Raw genomic sequence first — 24,986 nt, 5'->3', positions numbered from 1 at the left:
AAATATCAGTAGGAATTATGGAGCTGGTCGTTTCAAATGTAGCTGGCTTCCTTACTAAGAAAGACAGAAAGAAAAAGAAAAAGAGGGGGGGGGGGGTAGGCAACAACAACCGGTGCATCAACGCCAGCGTACATCGGTAAAACGGCGACAGAATTATCTAGTGATAAAATGTATATATTTCAATGTATTTAACGGAACGCGGTACAACACCAATAAAAACAACAGCTTAATTTATTTAATGGCTGCATTTAGCTGAACTTCAAACGGCTGAGGCTAACCGTTAGCAAACTCCCGCTCGTAGTTTTCAATCTCCTCACAGGCACATACACGGTGGAATAACAGCATTCCTCTACACAAAAGTTATTCCTTACAGATAAAATAACCGAACCCGCTTAAAACAAGTTTCCAACTTATTTTTGAGCAATTAGCAGACTTACCTCAGTCACAGCCTCTATCTTCCTCCGTCCACAGCGGGATAACAAAATGGCGGAAGAAACGAAACTTAAGAAAGTAGAGTGGGCGTGGTCTCGCTGGATTACTCCAACATATTTCCTCTACGTTTTTACACCTACTTAAATAAAAATTACTGATGGTAACTCCGAAAAAAGTACTCTCTCATTTTTCCTGTGTAGGTACAAAAGCTAAAAGATACTAACATGTACACATAATGTAACGTAGTAACAGAGAAATTTACTTTTTTATGAGAATGTATGATTAGAAAAAAAATAACTTAAATTAACAGCTCAAAGACTAGAAATTTAAATTGAACTTAGGCCAAGTTAAAGTACACCATATAAGGTTAAAATCATCAAATAATTTTGTCTACATTGTGCTTTTGCTCTAAATTAAAGGCAAAACTTAAAACAGCTCTTATATAAGTAAAAAAAAACAGGCTCACACATGTTTAAAAGTTATTATCTTGATGCTCTGCACAATCAATAAAATATAACGTGCTTGTGTACTGTTCAGAACTAGTCATAAAAGATGTGTGGTCTCTTAAATATATTTGGTTATTTTGTGCATCTTTTCCAAATAACCAACAACGTATTAAATGATTTTGGGTGACGTTTCATACACTTTGAATTATTACTTTTGTCACACAAGTGATTGTACCTTTGTTTGTGGAATAAAGGGTCCAAATATGGGCCCTCTGATGGTTGGAAACATATTTGTACCTTTTTTATCCTTAAATGGTACATATGAGTACCCTAAGGTGTAATTATGACTCACTTAGGGTACAAATTCACCATTTGTACCCTAAGTGTTCACAAATGTACCCCAACCGTACCCTTTTTTCTGACAGTGTAGAGAGGGGGGGTAGGAGGGTGATAATAGGAGGGGAAGGGGGGTAAGACCATGAAGCAGCATACAGCAACAAGTTTACTGGTTGTTAATCATTATGGTAAGGTTCAAATGTAGTACAAAAAGGGCGGGGCCTATCCACACACACACTCAAATGTTATAAACACACCTGCTAGCTGCAAAAATGTCCACCTGTCGACATGTACACAAAACAGATAGTGTTCACACGCATACTTATGCCTTAAAACCAACTAGTGTGAAATATTTCAGTCATTCAATCATGCAAACTGTTAGTGCAAAGGTGAGCTAACACCTGTGCTCAGGTGAGTGTTTATGTTCTTCTAAAATGGATGGTGGAACGTGACTAGAAGGAGGGAGAGTGCCCAGCCATCCCCACCCCAAGACCCCCACCGCAGCAGCAGCGGCAGCCGAAATCCCCCCAACGCCACACGGGAACCGGCAGGGAACAACCGCCGCCCGGGCGACCAAGCCCGCCACCCAGGCCAGGGCCAGCAGGACCGCCGCAAGGCCCCCAGAGCCAGAGAGCAGGGAGGCACGGAGGGAAAGAGAGCGCCGCCCCAGCCCAACCAGGAGAGCAGCCCCCCCGCCGCGCCGGGAGCGCCCAACGCAGGGCCCCACCGGTGAAGGACGCCCACAGCCCCAAACGAGCACCCCACCACCACCCAGGAGTTCCGGGCATCCCCCCACCCCTACCCCAGGTACGAGCCAGGACCCCCCAAGGGAGACCCGCTCCGCACTCCAGGCAGCCATCCGCCCGGCCCACGGTTGGTCCAGGGAGGAGCAAGGCAGGGGCCCGCCGCCCCCGCCCAGGAGGGGGGAACCCCGGGGAAAAAAGAGGGCCCACAAGGGGTGTTATAAATATGGCCCGACCAGGCTCGGCCATGTTGGAAGTTTGGCGGGGCCCAGCGCTCAGGGGCAAGGACCAGGACCCACCCCCCAGGGACACGAACACCCCCGGCTCAGGTGTAATATGAACCCCCCCACCGTGCGGAAAGAGCACCGCCGGGCCCAGGGAGCCAGCACCCAAGGGACACGGCCGCCATCGCCAAGGGGCCCGCACCCCCCACCAGGGAAGGGGTAGGGGACAGATGGACCCAGGCCCCACCTTCCTTGCAAAATGTGTGTGCGTGTATGTGTGTTTGAAAGGGTGTGTGTGTGCATGTGTGTGTGTTTATGTTGGAATGTATATATTGAAGGGGGAGGGGTGTGTGTACTAAGGGGGGTGCAGTTAAAATTGGCGAGTAGGGCACTAAGGGGACATCTCCTGATTACTCACAGTGATGTCCCCTCACCCTCCACACCAAGGGGCCCTAAATGTCTAAGGTGCGGTTAAAATTGGCGGGTAGGGTGCCAGGAGGACATCTGCTGCTTGCTGGCAGTGATGTCCAAGCACCCCCCCTACCAAGGACCCTACATGTCAAATAAAACCGAAAGAGGGGGGGGCCCACTCCATACGGAAACCATAGGAGGGGGGCCACTGCCAAGTACCCCCCCCCACCAAGGCGCATCGCAGGCTAGACCCCCCACCCCCTCACCCTAATATGAGGTTATATGAGGAAGGGGGTAAGTTGGGGACAGCCCCCCCCCCCCAGCAAAGGGGCCAGGGCCACCCAGCCCAGGGGCCCCACCCCCGGAGGCGCCGACACCCCAGGCCCAGCACCACCCACCCCACACAGAGAGAGAGGAGCCAGCTCTAATTTAATCGATTTATGAATTTCTGGCTGATGTACCACAAACCACAGAATATACATTTATTTTTATCATTATTATTATTATTGTTGCTGTTATTGCTTACATTACAGCATCTACTACTACATGTGCTGCATTGAGATGATCCTATGTGGCACAAGGTGTCTTATTTTGAAAGGAAGTCATGTGATCAACTGTCAAAAGTTAGAAACTATTTCAAATTTAGAAAAAAATCTATTTTGTCTTTGTGTTAATGATATATTTATTCCAAATAAACAACAGTGGATTTATATTTATCACAACAGTAACAATAACCTAATCAAATTCTTGTTTCTGGCCCGAAGCAAGCAAAACCTTCATGGGACCACACAGCAGAAGCAAAATGAAAACTTGAGATGGGAGTGCACCACAAGAACAGAAAATAAAACCTTATTACAGAAAGGTTTGAATCCAATTTTGAGCTAAATACAGTAAAAGGTGCAGCTGCTTACCAATAAAAGTGAACCATGTGAGCTGCAGAACCATCTGGTTTTTTTCTTCTCCTCGTCTTTCCTTCCGTCTCTGTCAGAGCTGCCTTAAAACAAGCAGCTGCTGACTTCATGTTTCAGGCAGTTTGATCCACTTAAGTGTGAAAGCGAGCTGAACCAAATGAAGGTGTTAAAACATTTTATTCCCCAAAACAGTCTGCAGGATTCTGCTTTTGTGAAAGAGTCCCTAAATCGTGAAAAATAAAGGATAAAGGCTTAAAGATGTTGGGGGGGGAAAAAAAAACGGAACTCTGTTCAACAGTGACCTTTCTGACCACCAGTTCAAACCCAAACAAACCGTCTAATTTTTTTCTGTTCCTGCACGGTGATGGCAGCACCATCATGTGGGAGCGTTGGTCCGTTTGTTAACAGATGGGAATCTGGGAAATAAGTCACAGCTAAAGGGAAAGTTAACAAAGCACAATTAATAGAAATTCCTTAAGAACGGCAGTTCTCCTTTCAGCTTAAGCCGGCTGGAACGTTCTGTTCAAAACCTCGACCTCAATCCATTTTGACAGTCGGTGGGGTTTCTGGACGACTGCACACCAGCAGGAGCTGTCCAGCTCCAGGAATGGGCAGGAATCCCAGAGGTGAGACGTGCCAAACTTCAAACTGCAGCAAACTTGAGCTGTGATTGCAGCAAAAAATAAATAAATAAGAAAGAGGTCTGACTGGAGTCATTACCGGGACTCTCTGGTCTGTGTTTTCATCCTTTTTGCCTTTCGTAGAGCTGGTTTTCTGTCCTTCAGGAGTTTTAAGTTTGGAGGTGAGCTGTTTAAATTTACTGCGGTAAAAGGACGTTTGTCCGCTCTGCTCGCTTTGATGGATTTTGACCGGCCAAGTCAGCCTCCAGCTGAAGTTCATGACCTTTGAAAATGTTTTTTTTCTCCTCAGCTCCATATGTCACTGCCACTGCAGAGCTGAAATGAACACAGCTAAATATTTATGACTGCTTATTTTATAGGTCCCTATCGACCTATAAAAGGCAAATAGAAAAAGCACAGTCTAAATATCATCATAAATGTTTTTTGTGGTCTTTTTTTTAAACATATTTGCACATAAAACTACTGTAAACAACACAAAAGTTGTGTTCGGATCTATAGAGGACAATGGAGAAAAAAATTGATCAAGTAAAATGCTCTTCACACTCAAGTGTAATACTAATTTCAGTAAACTTAAACAAAATATCAATATGTTTTAAAGCAAATATTCATTTGAACTCTGAAACATTTTTGTTCAGAAATAAATAAAAACCAAATGAAATTCTGTGCAAGAATATAATAATAAGTAATAAATCTAAATAAGATTTTCCTGCACTTTCTTTTTTTCTCGGGGGGGTAAAAACAAATCCACGATTCCATCACTAAAGACCTCCAGCTCCAGACGCCATCATCATACTACCACCACCATGCTTACTATTGTTTGTAAGAGCTTTTTCAGTTTAAGTCCAGATATTTGGAGGCACTCCATCCAGAAAGCTCCTCTTCTGTCTCATCGGTCCACAAAATAGTTGAGGATAATCCAGATGTTTCTGTCAATCATATCAAAATCAGGAACTTAACAGATTTCAACAAACTTCAAATTATTGTCTAACTAACTTATTCTCAAGAACCTTCTACACATAAACCATGCTTGTACCTTTTCTGTTTTTCTGAGGATCATCTGTGGATACATGTCTTATTGTTTGGTATTAAAAGTGAATCATTTTAGATCTACTGTGAACATCATCAGGGTTTCATTGATGCTTAATGCTTAGATATGATTTCCTAGATCATGTCAGTGTTTCAGAGGATCTTAGAATCTCTCATGAAGAAAAATAATTGGATCTGATTCTGATCGCTGTTTATTGGCATGTAGAACAGTTTGACTGAATGCAGGCTGTGTGCAAATGAAAAATGGGAAAACCTGTACGGGGTGTGGAGTTGGCCCGCACAGAAAAACAAAGAATGCCTTTTGATCCTCTAATGTGTAAATGTTTACACGTACGGACATGCTCTGAGCGACAGGTTGTAGCAACCACTTACAGTTTACAATATAAGGGATGAGTTAGGTAGGTTTCATTCATCTTCTTAACCGTTTATTCCCTTTCGGGGTCACAGGGTTGCCGGAGCCTATCCCGGCCACTTGGGCGTAGGCAGGGGATGCCCTGGACTGGTCGCCAGTCTGTCACAGGGTGGAATATCCTCAATCACACATCCATTCACTCTCACACTCACACCTATGGACAATTTAGAATTGCCAATCAACCTATGTAGCATGTTTTTGGACAGCGGGAGGAAGCCGGAGATCCCGGATAAAACCCACGCATGCACGGGGAGAACATGCAAACTCCACACAGAAAGGTCCCCCATTGATGTAGTTGTTCATGTCCCCCAGCCGGGACTTGAACCGGGGGCCTTCTTGCTGTGAGGCAAGAGCACTAACCACTGCGCCACCGTGCAGCCAGGTAGGTTCCACACTTTATTTTTTTAAATCCCGCCCCCAAAATCCTGCAGACTGTGCTAGAAGCCTGTTAGTGCGTGATTCTTGTGTGCAGCCTGTGAGAAATAGAAAAAATCCTATGCACATCCTGTGCATGTGGCATTCATGCGGGGTCAGTAAGGAGCCAGTACTCGCACCTAACGACTAGAGTGTGGAGTAAAGTCGAAATATGACAGCATCACCCAAAATTCTAAGTGCAGGTAAGTCATGAATACTTCACGATACTCCAAAACACAACAATGGTACGTTCCAATTTCATTATATTGGTTGAAGTGGTTAAGGCCTCAAGGGACCTGCAAGACACCTGCAACCGCTCCTCTGTATGGCCCACCACAGGCCCGGACGACCCAAAAACCTGCAGCACCGGTACAAGTCAACCCCCTGTACGAGTGCATACAACTAAGATAAAGGATAGTTGTGAGGCTGAGGCTGCACAGATGTGGTCTGTGGGAAACACCACGGGGCTTTTCTCCACACGGGCTCTAAGGTTGAGCCTTAAATCAAGGCTGATTAAGTATCACCATGCAAACAGCATTTGTGGTGTTGTGGAAATGTCACAATACCAGCGGGTGCTGTTCTTGCTGCAGCTGTAGGGGGTGGAAAGGGGCTAATGTTCAGGAATTTTTCAGCTTCAGACACCTTGAAATAGAGCAGTTTTGACAGAGTGGCCCTTCTTGGAGGCTTAGTTTTTGTGTTGATCCCTGGCAGATAGAAGCAGGGATTAAAAGCAGAGCCAAACAGATGCTGCGTGCTGACAACTTCAATCAAAGCTGCCTAAGAACCGCCCAGCTGAAAAGCTGAGGACCCCTGTGAGCACAAAGCCGGCAGCGGACTGTCGCTCAAACCAAAGCTTGATTTGATACAGCTGACCGCTACATCGCACCAGCCCACGACTCTGTCACTGACAAATCCAGTCTCCCGTTATGCAATCCTGCTTCTTGACGTGCATAAAGATCTGTGAGTATGGAGTCGAAGAAACAGGAATCTCAAAACGCCAGCTGTGAACAAACATTTTCAAGAAGGCTGACAAAGATCAGCTCAGCAGCCCAGCGCTGAGAAGGTTATGAAGTGTCTGCTTTAAAATAACGTCAGATAAACATTGTATCACTCCATCTGACTGTATCCATCCACCCAGCAGACGACTGATCTCTCTCCTCCAAGCCTCTCATCTCAACTCAGAGGGACACCATTCAGATCTGTAGCTCGGTTATCAACCCTGCTGCTTAGATGAACAACTATGTCATGTTTTCTGCAAAGATGCTCATCTGAGCCCTTTCATCGCCTGACCTTCTCCAAAAGCTGCATCAGAAAAGCTGATCAATCCAGTGATTGTTTGATTTTTTGGAGAATATTGAAATATCAAAGAAAGCTGCAGCTGGCAGAGGAGGGAGAGCACCTGAGAAAACACAAAACCGTCCAGACTTCTCCGTTTTCTCACTTTATTATCGTCTCATGAATGTTTGATATCTCATTCTGGGTTACATTAGTATTCACTTTGATGGTTTTGAATATCCAGTTCAAACCGAGAATTCCGGCTTTTTTTCTGTCTGCAGTTCCATCATCCTGAAGTGGGTCAGCGATGGGGTAAGATGACTGTCAAAATGAAATACAGACAAACTTGTGCAGACTTTGAAAAAACACATGAATACAACATTTGGTTTTCTATCTGACGTGTCTGTTTTGAATAGGACTTTTCTTTGTCTTGAATGCAACATTTTTTCCATTGAGTTCCTGTCAAAAACACATCTTGGGGTCACAGGCATCATATCAACTCACAAAACATGGATTCAACAAACTGCACTTGTGTACGGACTACCACTAGAGAACGTCAGGGATTAAAGACACCTTTACAATGGAGAACAACCATTGACTGTATGTGGGAACTGGACTGAGTGACTCCTCCCCCCTGGCGTTCCAAACAGGAAGTGCCTGCTGTCTCCAAGAAGCCAGACTTTTACATTCTATTGGTCAGAATAACCATTCTTGCTCTAAAACATCTTCTTGCAAATTCTATATTTTTTTTTGCAATGGGTGCTGTGCTTAGTGCTGTGTAAAGCTGAAACCTATTAACTCTTGTCATATGCCAGCAAAAAGTTTCTGGAAAAAAAAGAAGAAAGTTGGGTATTTTGATCATAGTGACATTTTTTTTTCCTTTTTCTTCTTAACTGGTACCCAAATTAGGCTGCCAGTTACTTTAGCTCTAACTTAGCCTGCTTTTGTGAGTTTTTGTTCATTTTTCTCTTTCTCATACATTTTTTTGATGGAATTTTTTACACCTAATAAATCTAGTGGCATGCCTGCTGGTGTTTTTTGGGACTATTTTCTACCTCTTCTGGGTCTGAAGCAGTCTGCGGATGCATTGTCTATATGATCGGCTGTTGTTGCTCGGCAACAACAAAATGCCGTCAGAGATCGCTTGATGATTTTTTTTTTTAATCAGAAGCATGGTAACCAGTTAATTTCCCTATTGTAGGATCAATAAAGTACTATTCTGTTTCTTTTTGAGTTTAATAGACACTTCTGCTCAAAAAGCAAGTGCATTTTGTTGAATCGACGTTTCGTGACTCGACATTACTGCCTGCAACCCTGTGACATATTTGACAATAATTTGACACAAAAATTTCGTTTTCTAGATGAAGAAAAGTCACATTAAAAACTAAAAACAAAAGTGTTTTCACAACAAAAATGTTGAACTTAAAGCTAAATGTAGCATTCATCATTTTTTAATAAAGTTTTGCAAACCTTGTCTATATGTATATGTTTCATTTTGACATTTTTCTCACCCCAGTCGGCCATATTTGAAGGAGTTTTCTCCGCCCAGAGCAACATTTTTTTTATGCAAACATTGTTTTCGACGGACATTCTTAACTAGTGAGACAGAAAAACAAAACTTCTGTTTTTTTAAACGGCCTTTTGACTTCCTCCTTTCCTGCTTTAACCAAGGAAATAACTCCATTCAGGTAGAAAACCTTTTGTGGTTCGAAATATGATAATTCTCTGTCTCTGTACAGCTAAAATATGCAAGCAGGTAAAAACATGCAGCTTGGATAAAACTGCTCTGCAAAGCGCGAAGTTTGCTCTGGCAGTCCAGTGATCCAACCCAGAGGAAACGCTGCTCTCTGACAGGTTCAGACCTCGCTCCCATGAGGCCTCTGTGTCCACGTCCATCAAACACAGAACGCAGACGCGTTCTGGTCCGCTTTTATTCACTCACTGCTCCAAAGAGGAGACGGGGAGATGAGTCAGCTCTTCTTCAGAAAGAAACCTCAAGCCTCAATTTTGTTTTCACAAAGTTGGTCAAGTATCCTTCGTGAACAACACTCACGTAAATTTAAAAAAAAAAACAGTAAAAGTGAGGATTTCAGCTTTGAAACAACAGATTAGGCTTTATTTTAGCAGCTTTTCCTAAAAATCATAGTTTTTTTTACTGACACATGAATAAATTTACAGCAAATCTTTGTCTTCATAAAACTTCTTGATTAGAGATTACCAGCATTCTTGGCATTTGTGAAGCGAATTACTTCTATTTAAAGATTTGGGGATTTTCTTAAATTCTCTATATGCACTTAAATTAGTCTCTGGCAGCCCCGAGACCCCGAAAGGGACAAAGCAGGTTTAGAAGCTGAATGAATGAGTGAATGAATGAATCCAATATTTGGAATTTCCCTTTATATCTTTCATTGTTCGGCTTCATCAAGCTATGTTCGAGTCCATAACTTTGTAGGCAGCCTGACTCAGATAATGTGATAAACTGTTCTTACCATGAAATTGAAATGAAAAAATTGACCTGCTTGTTTTACACTTCTGTTAGATGATTTGTTTTGTTTTTTATTTTTTGTGATTGGGATATTTTTGGCAAAATTAAGGATAATTAAGCTTCTTTTGAACTATTTCAGTTGTTAGCCAACTTGACATTTTATGTAGCAATTTCTAGATTTCTTAAGATCATCTTTTGCTTTTTTACTGATGATGTCAATCTTGTTTTTAGTGTTTCTGAAGTTCACCACCATTAGGTTTGTTCACTAGTCTACCTTCTTCTTAAATAGCTAAAGCCTTAGGGGTTTACCTTTACAGATTTGACCATTTCTACCCCCACACAGCCAATATGCACCCATAAGGGTAGTTGGAACTAAGGCTTTTGCCAGTATTGTTGCCATGGTTAGAAAACCTTTCTTTATCAGTTCTTTATTTAGTTCTTTCTGTTTGTCATCTTTTCTTTGATTTACCCTTTTTTAAATAAAATGTTCTGTTGCTCAGTTTTCTGCCATAATTGTTTCCAAGAACTTAAGTGAGGATTTCACAAATCTCAGTTGGACTTTAAACTGGTTTGCCATTAAAACTATAGTTTAACAGTTGTTCTCATAACTCAACTATTTTCATCTGATCCGCACCGTTTTCCTTTTTTTGGTACCGTGGAAACATTTTTAGTACCAAATAGGTTTGTGTCAGGCCTAAGCATCATCTCAGCCTCATTTTCCTTTCAGCTTTTGTGTCCACTTTGCTGCAGTTTGGCATATTCAGAGACAACATTCAAAGAAAAACCATATTGTGTTTCACAGAGCCTGTGCGTTGGCAGGTAATCCAGCTTTTCTGTTGTCCTGGTCTGATGGACTGAAAACCTGCGTGTCCCGCCTCCAAACTCTATCCATACATTTGATAATAGATAACCATTGGCACACTAATATACAATTTTTTGATGAAATATTGACGTCAGACTCAGCCTCGGCAGCGTGTCTGCCTCTCGCTCACGGAAAACAAACAACATCCAAACTTTTGCAAAGATGAATGTAAAGATTGTTCAAATAAAATGAAAGCCTTTTGCCGATCACCGCTAGCTCCACAGAGAAAGTGTGTTAGTCTGGGGGCGGGGCTGACAGTGCAGACTCTTCCTTGAAGGGGCTGTTCCTCACTTTGTGACATCACAATGTGAAGAAACCCGCTTGCTTTTGTGATGTGGGAGGGGCTGGTGCTCAGAAAGCAGGTTTTAAGGTTTGAAATACGTGAATGGATCAATTACTCCTTTGGGGTTATTTTTTTTCTGAGGAAATAACATTGTAATAGACTTAAACGCTCAAAAAAGATGATTTTGCATGATATGGGCTCTTTAAGTTGACGGGTTTGTCGAATGTTTGCAGGTTTTTCAGCGTGGGAACATGTGCGCACATCGCTAACGCCGATAAGGTTCCTGCACATTAAACCAGATTCAAAGGTGAGTTTTACATGACAGCTGAGTTTATAAGTATATATGAGGCTCACTCATAATCTAGTGAAGACACAGACATGAATGTTAATCAGAGCAATGCATTAGATGGCGTTGTGCCTTTAATATGTTAATTTAAAGGCAGGATTACCTTTTTTGGTCTTAATTGAGGTTTGGTTTTGTGCAGATAACCAAACATTAAAAAAAAAAAATACTCGAAAAAGAAAACCCTCCGCATTCATTTGAAATAGTCTGTAAACCAAATGCGACACTCAGTGAAGGTCTTTTTTTAGATCTCTCTGTGCAGGCTGCTCGCATGACAGCTAATGATTAAGAATCATAAAAGAACTGCAGCAGAAGGGCGCCTCATGGAACATGATCACAACATCAAACCATTAAATTCAGAAACTTCAGGTTAGAGTCAGAATCCATTTTTCTTTGGATTTAGCTGATTTTTCACTCATTTCACTGCCCTTCTTTTGTTTGACTGTTTCCTTTTTTGCGTTTGTGCCTCCTAAAGTCATTCAGTTCGCTGCTCAATGAGAAAACATCTCAGAAAAACAACTGAAAGGCTCTTTATCACAAAGAACATCCTGCACTTTTAATTTCTTTTTCAGAGAATAAAACTTAGGTGCATCAAAACTAGGTCCAGTTCCAATGGTGATTAGTGGTTGCTTGTAAACAGTGGGCCCTTTGTGCTTTCCCCACCGTGATGATACTGAGGAAACGACTGAACTCTTTATTTCCTCTACCTGCAAGTGCTTGTTCAATCCAAAAAAGCCCAATACTGTAAGTGAACTGTACCCGGGTTTGGATGGAAGCTAACTGAGACTACCTCTGTAGACGGATCGAAATCAGTGTTTGGTCCAATCCACAAGGGGATTCACACCTGCACACTTTCAGACTGACATTGGAAACAAACTTTAAACGAACCAAACGGAGAAGGTTTGGATACACCTTTAAAGGTTGAGAAGGTTCTGTGAGAGTGGTGTTGGTCTGAGAGCTGCTCTTTGTTGTATTCTTTGTTGTAATTGTGTGATTTGTTTCGAATAATTTACAGTCGGTGACATCTGAGTCGTTTTATTTAAAATTCACTGTGGTAATGAACAGAAACTAAATTAGGAAGAATGTGTCTCTGTCCAAATGTCTATGGTCCTGTATATCTTCCCATGTTTTTGATGTTTGATATGTAGTTTGATATATTTTATCTTTGGCACTTTTGCTAATTGTCACCATGTGAAAGTATTGGTGTTTTAAACTGAGGCCCAGCATGAAAGCTGATGAGCAGTACATCTAACATTGGACAGAAAAGACAGGTGAGTAAACTAAGAACTTAGTCATGAAATAGAAGAAACAGAAGTCAAGACCTAGAAAACCTGCAGAGATCGGCTCACATTTCTAATATTCCTGGAACTGCAGCAAGTTTCAGAAGTTGCATAACATCCTGACAAAGCAGTGCTGAGTTTCAAAGCAGGCTTAGTGGCTTCAGGTTGGCTAAGCATTCAACTGGACCCCAATCACCCACTGGTTTCTGGTTCTGTGTGGACACTGGTTGCTGCAGATGCTCCATATCAGTGCATCAGAGCCTGCAGCGCAACAGCAGACCACCATATGCAAACGCATTTAGAGCAGGCGGATAATCCAAACCGACGCAGCCATGTCAGCGCTCGTCAGGCAGCAGGGGGAGCGTGTCGTCCCATGTGTCAGCACTGACCGCTTTGAGGTCAGACGGAAAACTGACAGAAATGTTTATTCCTGTTGAATCGGCAGAAGTGGACGGTGAAAAGAGCTGAGAAACAGCCAGAAGGACGAAGGAAGAGGAAGGACGGCTGCAGAGAGCCCAAAGAGAGTTTTAGAGGGAAATAATTAAGAGACTGGAATATTTCTCATTCATCAGTGAAAAGAGAAGGACGTGAAACGACAGCCACAGTTATCAGGCAGTGGCTCCATGTCAAAGGAAGATAACTGATAAATCACTACCACCGATGAAAGAAAAGCCGGCCCGAATCTGAGGGAGACCAACTGCCGTCAGCGCCGCCGGGACCAGAAGCTTTCATCTCGGCTCCGCTGAGTGCTGCTGCGAGTGTCTCTACTAACATCGGACAGTAACAGCTCCAAGGTTCAAACAGCTTTACATCATCTGGTTGCTAAGCAACTGTCCTATTATTATCAGCAACACAACTCAAAATAGTCCAGGTAAACCTGAAAAAAATCCACAGAGAGAAGCTGACACGGGACAAAAAGTAAACAAATTCAGTTTTTAGTTAAAGATGAGCCGAATCGGCCTGCGGGATTTCTCCAGACTTGATTAACGCCACTCTTAAAAAAAATGGTTTTAAATAGAAAGTGGTCCTGAAATTATGTTTTTTTGTTTTTATTCAACTTGTCTTTGGTTCTTCGAAGAGGCTAATCAGACAGATGATGAATTTAACCAAAAATGGGGACTGTCTTGTTTTTAATCGCCTGAGCTCAGCCTCTGCCATGTTGAGGTTGAGGTGCAGCCTAAAGCTCCACTGAAAGTCAAAGAGAGATGCTTTAGAGTCGCCACAAGGACTCTTCCAGTGGGGACCGACGTCAACTTTAAATGTGGTGCAAACAGGAAATCATTCATTTTGCTGAAAACCGTTTTCATGTAATCTGCTCAACAACAGAAATTTACGCTTTAGGGCAGACAATACGTCTGCAGTAATAGTTTCCTGTTCAGTTAAGTCGTCACAAGGTATTTATGATGTTGGGTTTGATGGATCATGGCTTAACCCCTTCAAATCCAGCTGACCACAGCTGCTGTTGGTTTGAACATCTTGATCTTTAATGTCTAAAATACAAACAAATCATGTTGGTGGGATTTCACAAAACTGGAGGTTTGTGGAGGAAACTTGAATATTTTGACAGACAAAATGAACCAAAAGATCTAAAAAATGAAAAATAGAAAAAAAAATCCAACTTAGAAACGTGACTAAATGTTACGCCAACAGAGGGTGTAAAGAGCTGAAGGTGATTAATATACTTAAGCTACATTCACACACTTTCAATTAAAGGTATATGTAAACGTGCTTAAATGCACTTTCAGGGGCTTCCGCATTCAAAGCTCTCGCTGTCACACATCGCTACGCACATTTTTGAGACCATTTTCAGGCTCCCAACCTGCGTTTATTGAACGTGTATTGCCAGTTAAATGAGTTTAACTTTGACCAATCAGGGACTCGGATTTGGTAGTAACATATTGAACCGTTTGACCAGAATTTTGTTACCAAATCTTTCATGCATTGGAATAAAGCTGTAAAAGAAAAAAAACTGGAGCAAGATTCACCGGATTTGCACTGCTTTGACATTTCGCACCAAGCCTCTTCCAACTGTAGGTGAATGACAGTCCAGTGTGGACAAGCATGCATTCAAGAATGCACGTTTATCACGTACTTGAACGCATGTCACATGCATGGTGTGAAAGTAGCATCACAGAGACGAGCAACAGCAGAAAAACAATAGCTAAACCTCAACCAAACAAACTGAAGCCTTCATAATAAGACCAGGCTTTTTCTCTGAGTTTTACACAGAAAGCTTCCACAGCAGAGAGTAAAATCTTTTCCTCTTGTGTTTATTCTTCTGCTGCAGAGCAGGAAGACATCTTCTTCCAGAGAAGCTCTGATGTTTGTACTCATGCATTCCCTTTAGCCAACCTCAGGATTTATCTTGAAATGTAAATAAAAAGAATAAATGATTGACAGTGGTTTATCAGCCTTACCCATCTCGGGGTGATGCCGTCCCTCAACAGGAACGCTGACTGTCCGCCGCAGCAGCTTGTTCCTGTGAGACTCTGAGCGCCGCTCGCGCATCAGCAAAGGGTGCACCTGTGGAGGAGAGCACACAGTCACTACAAACAACTCCAGAAAAGAAGCAGGGAGTTTCTTGAGCCATCATTTATTGTGACTGTGAACCCCAAAAACACCCGATTGTCTGGAAAACAATCCGTCTCTTCCAGCTTGAATAGAAAAGACAACAAGAACAGTGTTTTCTGCACATCACATAAAATAAACCATACATCCCAGAGCCATCGCGTTTGGGTCCGCAGATCCTGAATTCATAAAACTGAGACTCGAGGGAAAATGGAAGGAGCTTCTGCCACACTAATCAGGAGCCACTGGAGCTTTGAATAACCACAGCTATACCCAGAAAGTACTGTAAAATACTAACCTATAAATCTGGGTACACCAGAGTACTTTGCTGGCCCTGAGAATCATAAAACCAACAAGGACATAAAGAGCAAAAACAGCGGATGAAGAATAATATGATGAAATTTCTCAGAAAAATACAAATGCTGATGCCTTGTCAGGTGAAGGCTGCTGCTTTGAGCCACGCCCCCATGGAGCTGGAAAAACAAAAAGTACAATGACAGGAAGATAATCAACTGCTAAAAGCAAGTCACCATCAAACCTCACTGCTCAGTTTACTGATGCTTTGGCTCATTTTTCCATCAAAGTCCATTTTTGCTTCTCAACATTAAATGGCATTTGCTGTCAGATCTGCCTTTTCATTAAGGTTCATGCATGTCTTGACAGTAGACAGACTGCAAACACGGTTTTTGAGCTCCACAAACTCTCAAGGCAGATGTTAAAACAAAGCATCATCTTTTGATCTATTTTTAAAGCGTTTCCAGTGGTCTTTTAATTAGGATGATGCCATTTTTAACCAAAATCAAAACATTTGTGTCGTTTCCTAGGACATAGTTTCTGCAGCGCAGCAAGAGTTCATTAGAAATCCCCCCCTAAGTTGTGGGCGGGACTGTTGGCGTGGAGCAATCTCGGCCCCCCTTCCCTTCCCCAATGCTAAGTGCTCAGAAAAAGGAGCTTAGCACACGCCCTGGCCTTTTCTTTGTCACAAAAAAGCTATTTTTCAAGCAAGATTTTTCCGCCTGCTCCTTCTTTACAATTTACTGATTGAATGAAGATGGACTCAGAAATGCAATTTTGAGTTTAGTTTTCTTTACATGCATCCTCAATCATAAAAAAATATGCCACAAGAACATGTTCACAACAGCAAACACACCATTTTTATCAAAGTGTGTCTTTAAAAGAGCATCCAATAGGTTTATGAAGGAACAGCTGACCATTGGAGATTAAAAAAGATGAACTTCATCAAGTCATTAAGATTTACTTAATTTTTATTCCATAATGTGGCCTTAAAAAAAACACAAGACCTCCACTGTTTGGAAAACATAAATTGCACCATCCTCAAGAAATATGAGGCCACGGCACAGCTTGACTGTGCCAGAATGGATGAACTTAGAGTCGAAGACCGTCTGGGAGACTCTTCTGGGTGGGACTTGGCCCAAATAGTAAATTCAAGGAACCCAGATGCTTACTCCATCGCCAACAACAAGGTGATCACGCTGTGTCTTATACTGCCTTCAAGCAGTGCAACTTGTGAAAGGTGATTCTCACATCTCAGCAGTCGAAGTGCTGATGACGTCTGGCCACCGAAAAAAATTATTCTTAAAGAAAAAAGACCCAGTTCTATTCTCTGTCTTTCATTTTTATCAATAAAAGCTTATCAATAGCAACAGTTAACAGTCAATTTCAGAAAATGTGTTACTGACTAGAATTATTTTATCAAAATTCACATATTTTTAAGACTATTTTTGGCTGATTTCTCTGAAATTTCTCTAATCTTAGGAGTTTGCAGATGACCTGACCCATCCATCCCACAGCTTCTTCAGTCTGCTGTAATCCAGGAGGAGACTATGTAGTCTTCAGGCCAGGACCAGCAGACTCAAAGACAGTTTTCTCCACCAGGCTGTCAGGTAGCTGAACTCTCTCTCGGCCCTGCCCCCAATCCCCTCTTGTTGCCCCGTCTCCCCCCTGCTCTGCTGAACGCTGACATACACACGTCATTCTACCTCATCAGCACTAACTGCACCGTCCACCAGTCCTCCAGGAACTAAACTACAGTCACTTTATTTTTTTCTCATTTTTACAGTCATGTTATTTTTTTCTATTTATAGTTTCTTTATTTGTTTGATTGTGTAATTTGAAGTTGTTTCCCCATTTGGACTAGAGTTGAAGAGAAACAGTTTTTGAATTTCTATGTACCGGTATGTGGAAACATTGTAGGGATTGACAATAAAGTTACTTTGAGTTGACTTTGAGTTTTTGTCTTATTTCTATGGGGCTCTTTTTTTTGGCAGTGGACACTACTCAGTGGCCTATTGATAGATTGTCCCTCATTTGATAGAAAGGTAGACAGTTCAAATCCACATTCATTCATTCATTCACTCACTCGACCGTTTTTCCCTTTCGGGGTCACGGGCTGCCGGAGCCTATCCTGGCCACTTGTGGGCGAAGGCAGGGGACACCCTGGACAGGTCACCAGTCTGTCGCAGGGTAGAATGTCCACAAACACACACCCATTCACTCTCACACTCACACCTAGGGACAATTTAGAGTTGCCAACTAACCTATGAAGCATGTTTTTGAATGGTTGGAGGAAGCCGGAGACCCCGGAGAAAACCCACGCATGCACGGGGAGAACATGCAAACTCCACACAGAAAGGTCCCCCGTTTATGTTTTTTTCATGTCCCCCAGCTGGGACTTGAACCGGTGGCCTTCTTGCTGTGAGATTAATCACTGCGCCACCGTGCAGCCCTTCAAATCCACAGTCATGTTTTAATACAAACCAAAAATTCTAAAAATGGGACCCAATGCCTCAGTCATTAGCATCCAGGGGTTGGATTGACTCCCCAATCCAACCCCTGGATTGGTTCCCGAGTGCAGCTATATCCGCAGTCCACCGCTTCTGAAGGGGATGGGTCAAAAGCAGAGAACTATTTTAACACACCCAGCTGTGTGACAACTAATAGGAATTTAACTTTAACACTCGTCTCTCAGTTCTGATGGGACCAAAGCAAACTCGACGGCACCCGTGGATGGAGATGGTCACTCTGAGGCTAAACCAAAGACATTGAAGATGCATCTGGAACATCTTCATTTACTACGTAGAAAGATGAAGATAGTGGGGGAAACACTGAGGAAAACCTGACTTAAAAATCCTCCCACATGTGGGGTAGAACCGTCCCGTTTCATCAATACGCCAACCAGAATTTACTTCACAGTTTTAGCATTAACAATTTGATTGTAAACTTCTATTCCAGCATTTATACAGACTGTGTCTTCTTGATCTGTTTTTTGGGAGAAATTGTCTTTTTCAATGTTCACTTGCTTTGCACTCTTATGCTGTTGTCACTTCTCGTCATTAATTTGCATTAAGATGTGCATTAAAACCTTCATGAAACACCCAGCAATAAGACTTTTTCAGCTGTTTCAGACATTTTTTAGTCAGTTAATTTTCGACTTAGACGCTAACTTCATTTAACAAAGAAAGCATTAAAACAAAAAGGTTACAGAAGCTGAAAACAATTAAAGTTTTTTTATTTATTTATTTACAAATAACAATTCTACTTTAAATACAACTGGGAACTTTTATAATCAAAAGATGATTGCAGTGAGCCTATAAAACTTACTTCCTACCTGCATCAATGGACTTGACCTGCAGCTATATTTAATGGGGATAAATCCATACAGTTCTACACACACACACCCCTTTTTCTGCATAGATGCGATGGCAGGCACATGTTCTGCAGTCACATTAGTCCAGGTTTCAGCTTTTAGGATTAAGTTCTACGTGCTGAAGATGAGGAAAAAACTCCAGGGTGTTCTCAGAGAAGGTGTGAGAACTCCCGTCTGTGTTTCTACAGACGCTTCGGTGTTTGTGTCATGGGTGAGCTGCATAAGTGTGAAAGTACCTCTGGTGCTGAGTGAAGGCTGGGATTTCAGAAGAGATGTGTAGAGATCGTTTTCCTATACAATCAGTGGCTGTTTCAGCAGAAAAAAGAAAAAAAAAAATCCCTACATTGCCTTCAGGCCGCCCTCCTGTTATAGTTTAAGTGAATCAGAATTCATGAAAAGGAAAAAAGAAGTGAAAGAGAAACTCATCAGTACAGACAATGTCCACATTGGAAAAAGCCAAAGAAGAAGCACTAACTTGTTGTTTCCCACCCTCTCTCTCTAACAACATAATAAATGAAATAATGAAAATACAGAAGACTGTAATATCTGCGTTATGGTTGGGCGATGTCCCTTAAACTGGCATTTGACAATGTTTGCAGTAAACCATCGGGATGGACGATGATATCGTCAAGGGGGGAGGGGGTACATTTTTCGTTATTATAATTAATATATAATTATTATTCGTTATTTTACTTTATTTATTTTATTTCCCAACTAATGACTCATCCGCGATGATCCATTATAAATTTAGGGAAATGACTTATAGCTTTGTGTTTGAGGGGAAGTGAGGATGTTTTGTTACGTGTGCGGCATGTGTGGGAGACTTAGGACTGCGATCCATCTCGCAGCTCCAGGTGAACGAGCTACCGACCTTAGGAGAACCGGGTCTAAAAGTGTGTGTCCAGGCAGAGCTCGGACCGCCAGCACACACAGCGGCTTTGTTTGGGGCATTGTGTGAGCTTTTCAAGCAGAAATGTCGCTCAGTCCTTAGAAACCGTTCAAACAATCACGTGGATTTGTGTTTCCAGTCGTGTCCCGACAAAATAAAGGCTGATGTTATTCCCACATATTTCTATTTACGTGCAGCCAAGATGCAGTTTGCAGAATTTCCCGCATGGATCTTTTTGTTCATCCAAAGCTAATGTTGTTAGCCCGTGTTAGCATACTGCTAATCCTGGCTTCGTTCAAGCTCCGCTCTTCAACAGAAAAAGCACTGACCACACGGATTAAAATTAAAATGATGAGGGAACAGGCACTTCATTATAACTATAACATTAACAAAAGCACGTTTAGGAGATCATCTCGTTTATTAAAGAGATGACATATCTATATATATAGCCGCTCGGCGGAACTCATTTTCTCTTACGGTATTTCAAACCACATTCGCACATACTTCGCTTGTGCGAATGATTTATTCCGACCGAAAGTGTGACCCATGTGAACGTTTGTTATAATCGGAAAAGGTTTTTCTGGGCCCATGTACACGGTTGGATTCTAATCCGACCATTGATCCGATCAAGATATTTTGCACATGTAACCGCGGCTCATGGTGTCGACTCGTAGCGTCCCAGGGGGCATGGCATTACGATGGTGTCTCTCCATCGCGATGGTGTCTCTCCATCGCGATGTCAGTCAACCATCACGACAATTGTCGATAATTTACGACAATCTGCGTAAATTAATATTTTTTATTAATATATTGCCAAATATGTTTTATCAATGTACAAACCTAATAAGTTCATGTAATGAAGCTGTTTTTTTTTTTTTTTGTAATGTCATTTATTCAACTTATAAACAGACCAATCAGATGCCTCAATAAAAATGGGTGGTTTCACATCATACGTTCATAACGTTTGATTGACAGATTCTCCCAAGCCCGCTGTCAAGTGGTAGGGGTGTGGACATCCAACAAGCTCACTTCTACTTGGCAAGAGCGGTTTCCATAGAAACGATGAGTCAGATTGACTCAGACCAAGCGCTGCTTAATGTCATCATCTGATTCCAACATGACGGCATTCGTTTTGTGAAAAAGTGGCGACTGAACGGACTTCATTTCATTGGAGCCTGGAAGAAAGTCGTCTACTATGGGTGACATCTCGCTCACTCCAGTTCCTTTGTAGTCAATGGTAGTAGGTGGATTCAGACGCCTGATTGAGGTACGTTGCATATAAGTGACATACGGCATGAAGGCGTTAATTGTTAAATTAACTCTAGATGTGAAATAAATCGGAGACTTTAGTTAGACGCACTTTAATTTTCACGTTTTTACTTCAATAACTTCCCTAAAAGCCGAACCTCTCACTGTAAACTGAGCACTGGCATCAGCCTGCACCAGCTTGTACTGTATTCCACATATGGAAGGGTAAGTTGCTTATTTCTTGCGGTTCAGTGAACCGTTTTTGAATAAAGGTTTTATCTGCGCCTCTGTTCTCACATCCATAATGACGGCAGCAGTTTGTGCTGTGATACCATGCTCATCAGCGTGGGGACAAAAAGAGCTGTGGGAACACAGAGAGCCGGTGTCAGGAGGTGGCATGGCCACTCAGCGCGGCACAGGATCCTGCGGACCCCGGGGGCCGAGTCTGGCAATGGCGAAGGACGCTGGCGGGTCATGCTGTCCCACAGGACTGTGGTGCTCCACTCATTCTGACAGAGATCTGCCTGGGTAAAGAGAATAGTGGCACCTGTTTGTGTGGGAGAGCTCTGCGTGGGAACCACTTGCATTTGTGTGCACCAAACGTGCGCTGATACCAAGCACAAGGGCACCAAGGGCACATGAAAATTTCATGCAGCCGTTTAGATTCTACAGAGGCTTCACACTGGACAGACGCGCTTTTAATGCAACGATCCAGATGGACAGAGAGACTTCTCGTCATGGGATCGAAACATTGTTTACTCTTCTTCTTATTTAACTTGATCAGATACAAACATCATAAATCAACAGCAAATGTAATTACTTTCCCCTCTGCCACTCCCGCGACTCCAGCTCACAAACCTCCACTGTTCTGCATTCTGGAAATGTAAAGCCTCCACTGATGGAATTACAGTACAACCGCCCAATGAAAAATATATGAAGCTGCATCTATTCTTTATGAGTTCAGAGTAGAAATGCAACAGAGGGTTCCTTTTCTTTGTGTTAAACCCTGAAAAACACAGGACTTACTGGCATTTTTTTTTTTAGATGAAAAAAGATTGATCTGAAACCCCCAAACAACATAACCAATTATGACAACTCCAAACCACTGCCAACAGTTTCCAATCTAGAATGTTTTCCTTAGACAAATGTAACGGATGACAAAAAGTGACGAGCAGGCCAGAAATGATGTCAGACGCAGGAGGGAGGCAGAAAAAGATGGACGGTGTTAAAAAGGAGCGAAAAACGGAAAAACGAGAGGGGAAACTGAAAAAATGAAAAAAACTGTTTTCTAGGACATAGTTTCTGCAGAGCCGTTGATTCTTAAATGTGCCTCTGAGTTGTGGGCAGGACTGTTGGTTTGGAGTAATCCCACTCCACCTTCCACTCCCCTTTGCTGAGAACTTTGAGCAGGGAGCTTATGGCCCTCCCAGGGTATTTTTTATGTCCCAAATACGATCTTTTCAAATGGTGTTTTTTCGTCAGCTCCTGATTCTCTACGACTTGAATACAGAAATACTCAGAGGAGCCATTTCAACCTTAATTTTCCACCATCAGAAAAAGAACACAATTTTCAGCAGAGTGGATCTTTAAAGCCGTTCACTGATCCAGAAGAAGCATGCAAAGGTTTGGGGGGAAAAGTATCACAGAAGACAATGTAAAACCTCAAAAATATTCAATGTTAATTTCATAAAAAAAACTGATTAGAGATTGAAAGTGTATTAATGTAAACATGCAAAACAATCCTACACGCTAAATGAATTCTTCAGTAAATCAGCCAGTATGGATGGTATCTTGAAGAAGTAAAAAAGAAAAGTTGCATATTTATACTTAACGTGCAAGAATGATGATGTCAAACAACAGACCCAGCAAGGTTGTGTTTGACAATGCAAACAATACTAACACAATTACACACAGAAATAGTTATCTAAAGAATGAAAACGACAGGTATGATGTAAAACTAGGATTATCAAAACCTTAATAAAAATACTAAAGAAACAGTGAAGTTAAATGGGGTTCTTTTGAAGACAAATGTATGAAAGATGTAAAAAAATAAAAATAAAGGAATCCCAAGCGCACTTTTCTACTTATTGTATTTGGAAATGCAAAGTGAAATACTTATTGTTAAATTTGGGTAAAGTAGATAATTCTCAACAATACAATTATTGCTAAAATATTTACAAAAATTCAAATTAAATGTAAACTAGAAGGAGCTGCATTTCCAGAAGAAAATGCAGGGTTGAATGCTGTATTGCTGAATGAAAGCTGAATTTGCTAAAGAAATGGCTGAACAGATATGAAAGAGCTCAACATTTTAAAAGTAGAATGGTCAAAGTGGGTAAAAAAATGTAAAAGAAGTTAAGCGATAAGATTTCCTATGTATTTTAATGAAGCAAAAATCCTGGAATATCTTTAAAAGTTAAAAGATTTGAAAAAAAAAAGTCATAGTAGGAATAAGCTGAAAAGGTTGAACATTGTAATAGCACAATGGCTAAAATAGGTCAAAAGTTGTAGAAGGAGTTAAGCATTAAACCTGAAACTGTTGAAAAAATGGCTGAACTGTTGAAAATTTGAAGATGTTGCCAAAATGGCTAAAAGTGCTAGCATTGGAATCAGCATCATCAACTGACTCCAAAAAACACGTTATTTGAGAGTATCATATTGGTAAAAGCTACATGTTCTAAGTTGATAGAAAATCCACTTTTTTGCAAAATGGGGATGACGAACCAATCAACGTCAGTTTCAGAAAAATCGGAAAAAGTAAACCTTTGGACGTCCTTAGCAACAAAGTTTGTTTGCTAACCACGCCCACATTCCTTATATGTCCAGATCCAGTGAATTTCAATATGTTCAGTTCCAGCCATGGATGAAGTTTATTGCAATATTTGCTTCAGATTTTGTCAAAAAATGGCCACCCAACAGTAGGTTGTGTCGACATCCCATAATGATTTCTAAACTTATTTTATAGTCCAAAGCCTTGTGATCATTTTATTGTTTGAACAGTGTCTCTAGCTACAAGTATGTTGAAGTTATAATGGTTGAAACAAAGGTTTGCAAGGATTTTCAATGTATTTCAATGAAGCAAAAATCTTGGAAAATCCTGGAATATCTTGAAAGGTTCAAGGATTTGAAAGACCAAAAGTAATAGCTGAAAGGATTAATCTGAAAGATCTTAACATTGTAACAGTGAAATGGTTAAAATAGTTAAAAACTGAAGTTTAAAATCGCCTCACATTTAGGCACAAAATGGCCACAAAACCGTAGTTGGTGTTGCCATCCCATAATAATTTTAAAACTTATATTGAAGTCCAAAGTCTTGTGAGAAGTTTATTGTTTGAACGGTGTTTCCAACTAAAGGCATGTTAAAGTTATAATAGTTGAAAGAAACAAAGGTTTCAAGGATTCTCCATGTATTTTAATGATCCATAAAACTTGGAAAATCCTGGAATCTCTTGAAAAGTTCAAGGATTTGAAGTACCAAAAGTAATGACTGTAATAAGTTGAAATAGTTGAACATTTTAATAGTTGAAAAATTTGAAGTGTCCGAACCGGGTCTCGAACCGGGAACCTCATGCACCATAACTTCCCTATGTATTTTAATAGGACAAAAAATCCCGGAAAAACTGGAATATCTTAAAAAGTTGTAGGATTTGAAAAACCAAAAGTCATAGCATTAATAAGCTGAAAGAGCTGAACATTTTAAAAGTTGAATGATTAAAATAGGTAAAAAATTGTAGAAGGAGTTAAGTGCTAAAAAACGGCGGAAGATACCCTAAGAGGAAAACAAAGGGTTGAATGTTTACAGCATTCAACCAATAAACAAATGACAAATTTGCTGTTCAGTTTATCCACAAGACCACCCATCTGCCAATCAATCATTAAACCAATAATGCAGAAATGTGAGCGCTAACTAAATCAAAATGACTCATTTAAAAAACAGAGACATAAACACTGAAAAATACTTTTAAAACCAGGCTGCAAATACATTCATTATGGGTGGAAAGTTGGACGTTTTTAACGTGGAAATCAACAGGAAAATTCTCCTTTTTGAAACCAGCCTCTAGTGGTCTTT

General features: G+C 41.3%; 1 protein-coding gene across 9 annotated transcripts in view; it reads right to left on the bottom strand.

Annotated features, from left to right (window-relative positions):
- The window catches only part of LOC101163690 (ras/Rap GTPase-activating protein SynGAP), a 182,466-nt gene that overhangs the window by 91,261 nt on the left and 66,219 nt on the right, over positions 1-24,986 (bottom strand). For all 9 annotated transcript variants that reach the window (XM_020710440.2, XM_011485803.3, XM_023964284.1 and 6 more), the window contains exon 3: positions 14,963-15,068. In XM_020710440.2, the coding sequence (XP_020566099.1) occupies positions 14,963-15,068 (106 nt within the window). The remainder of the gene's footprint in view (positions 1-14,962; positions 15,069-24,986) is intronic.

The sequence above is a fragment of the Oryzias latipes genome, chromosome 16 (assembly GCF_002234675.1).
Source record: "Oryzias latipes chromosome 16, ASM223467v1".
Lineage (NCBI taxonomy): Eukaryota > Metazoa > Chordata > Actinopteri > Beloniformes > Adrianichthyidae > Oryzias > Oryzias latipes.
This window is presented reverse-complemented; position numbering and strand designations above follow the sequence as displayed.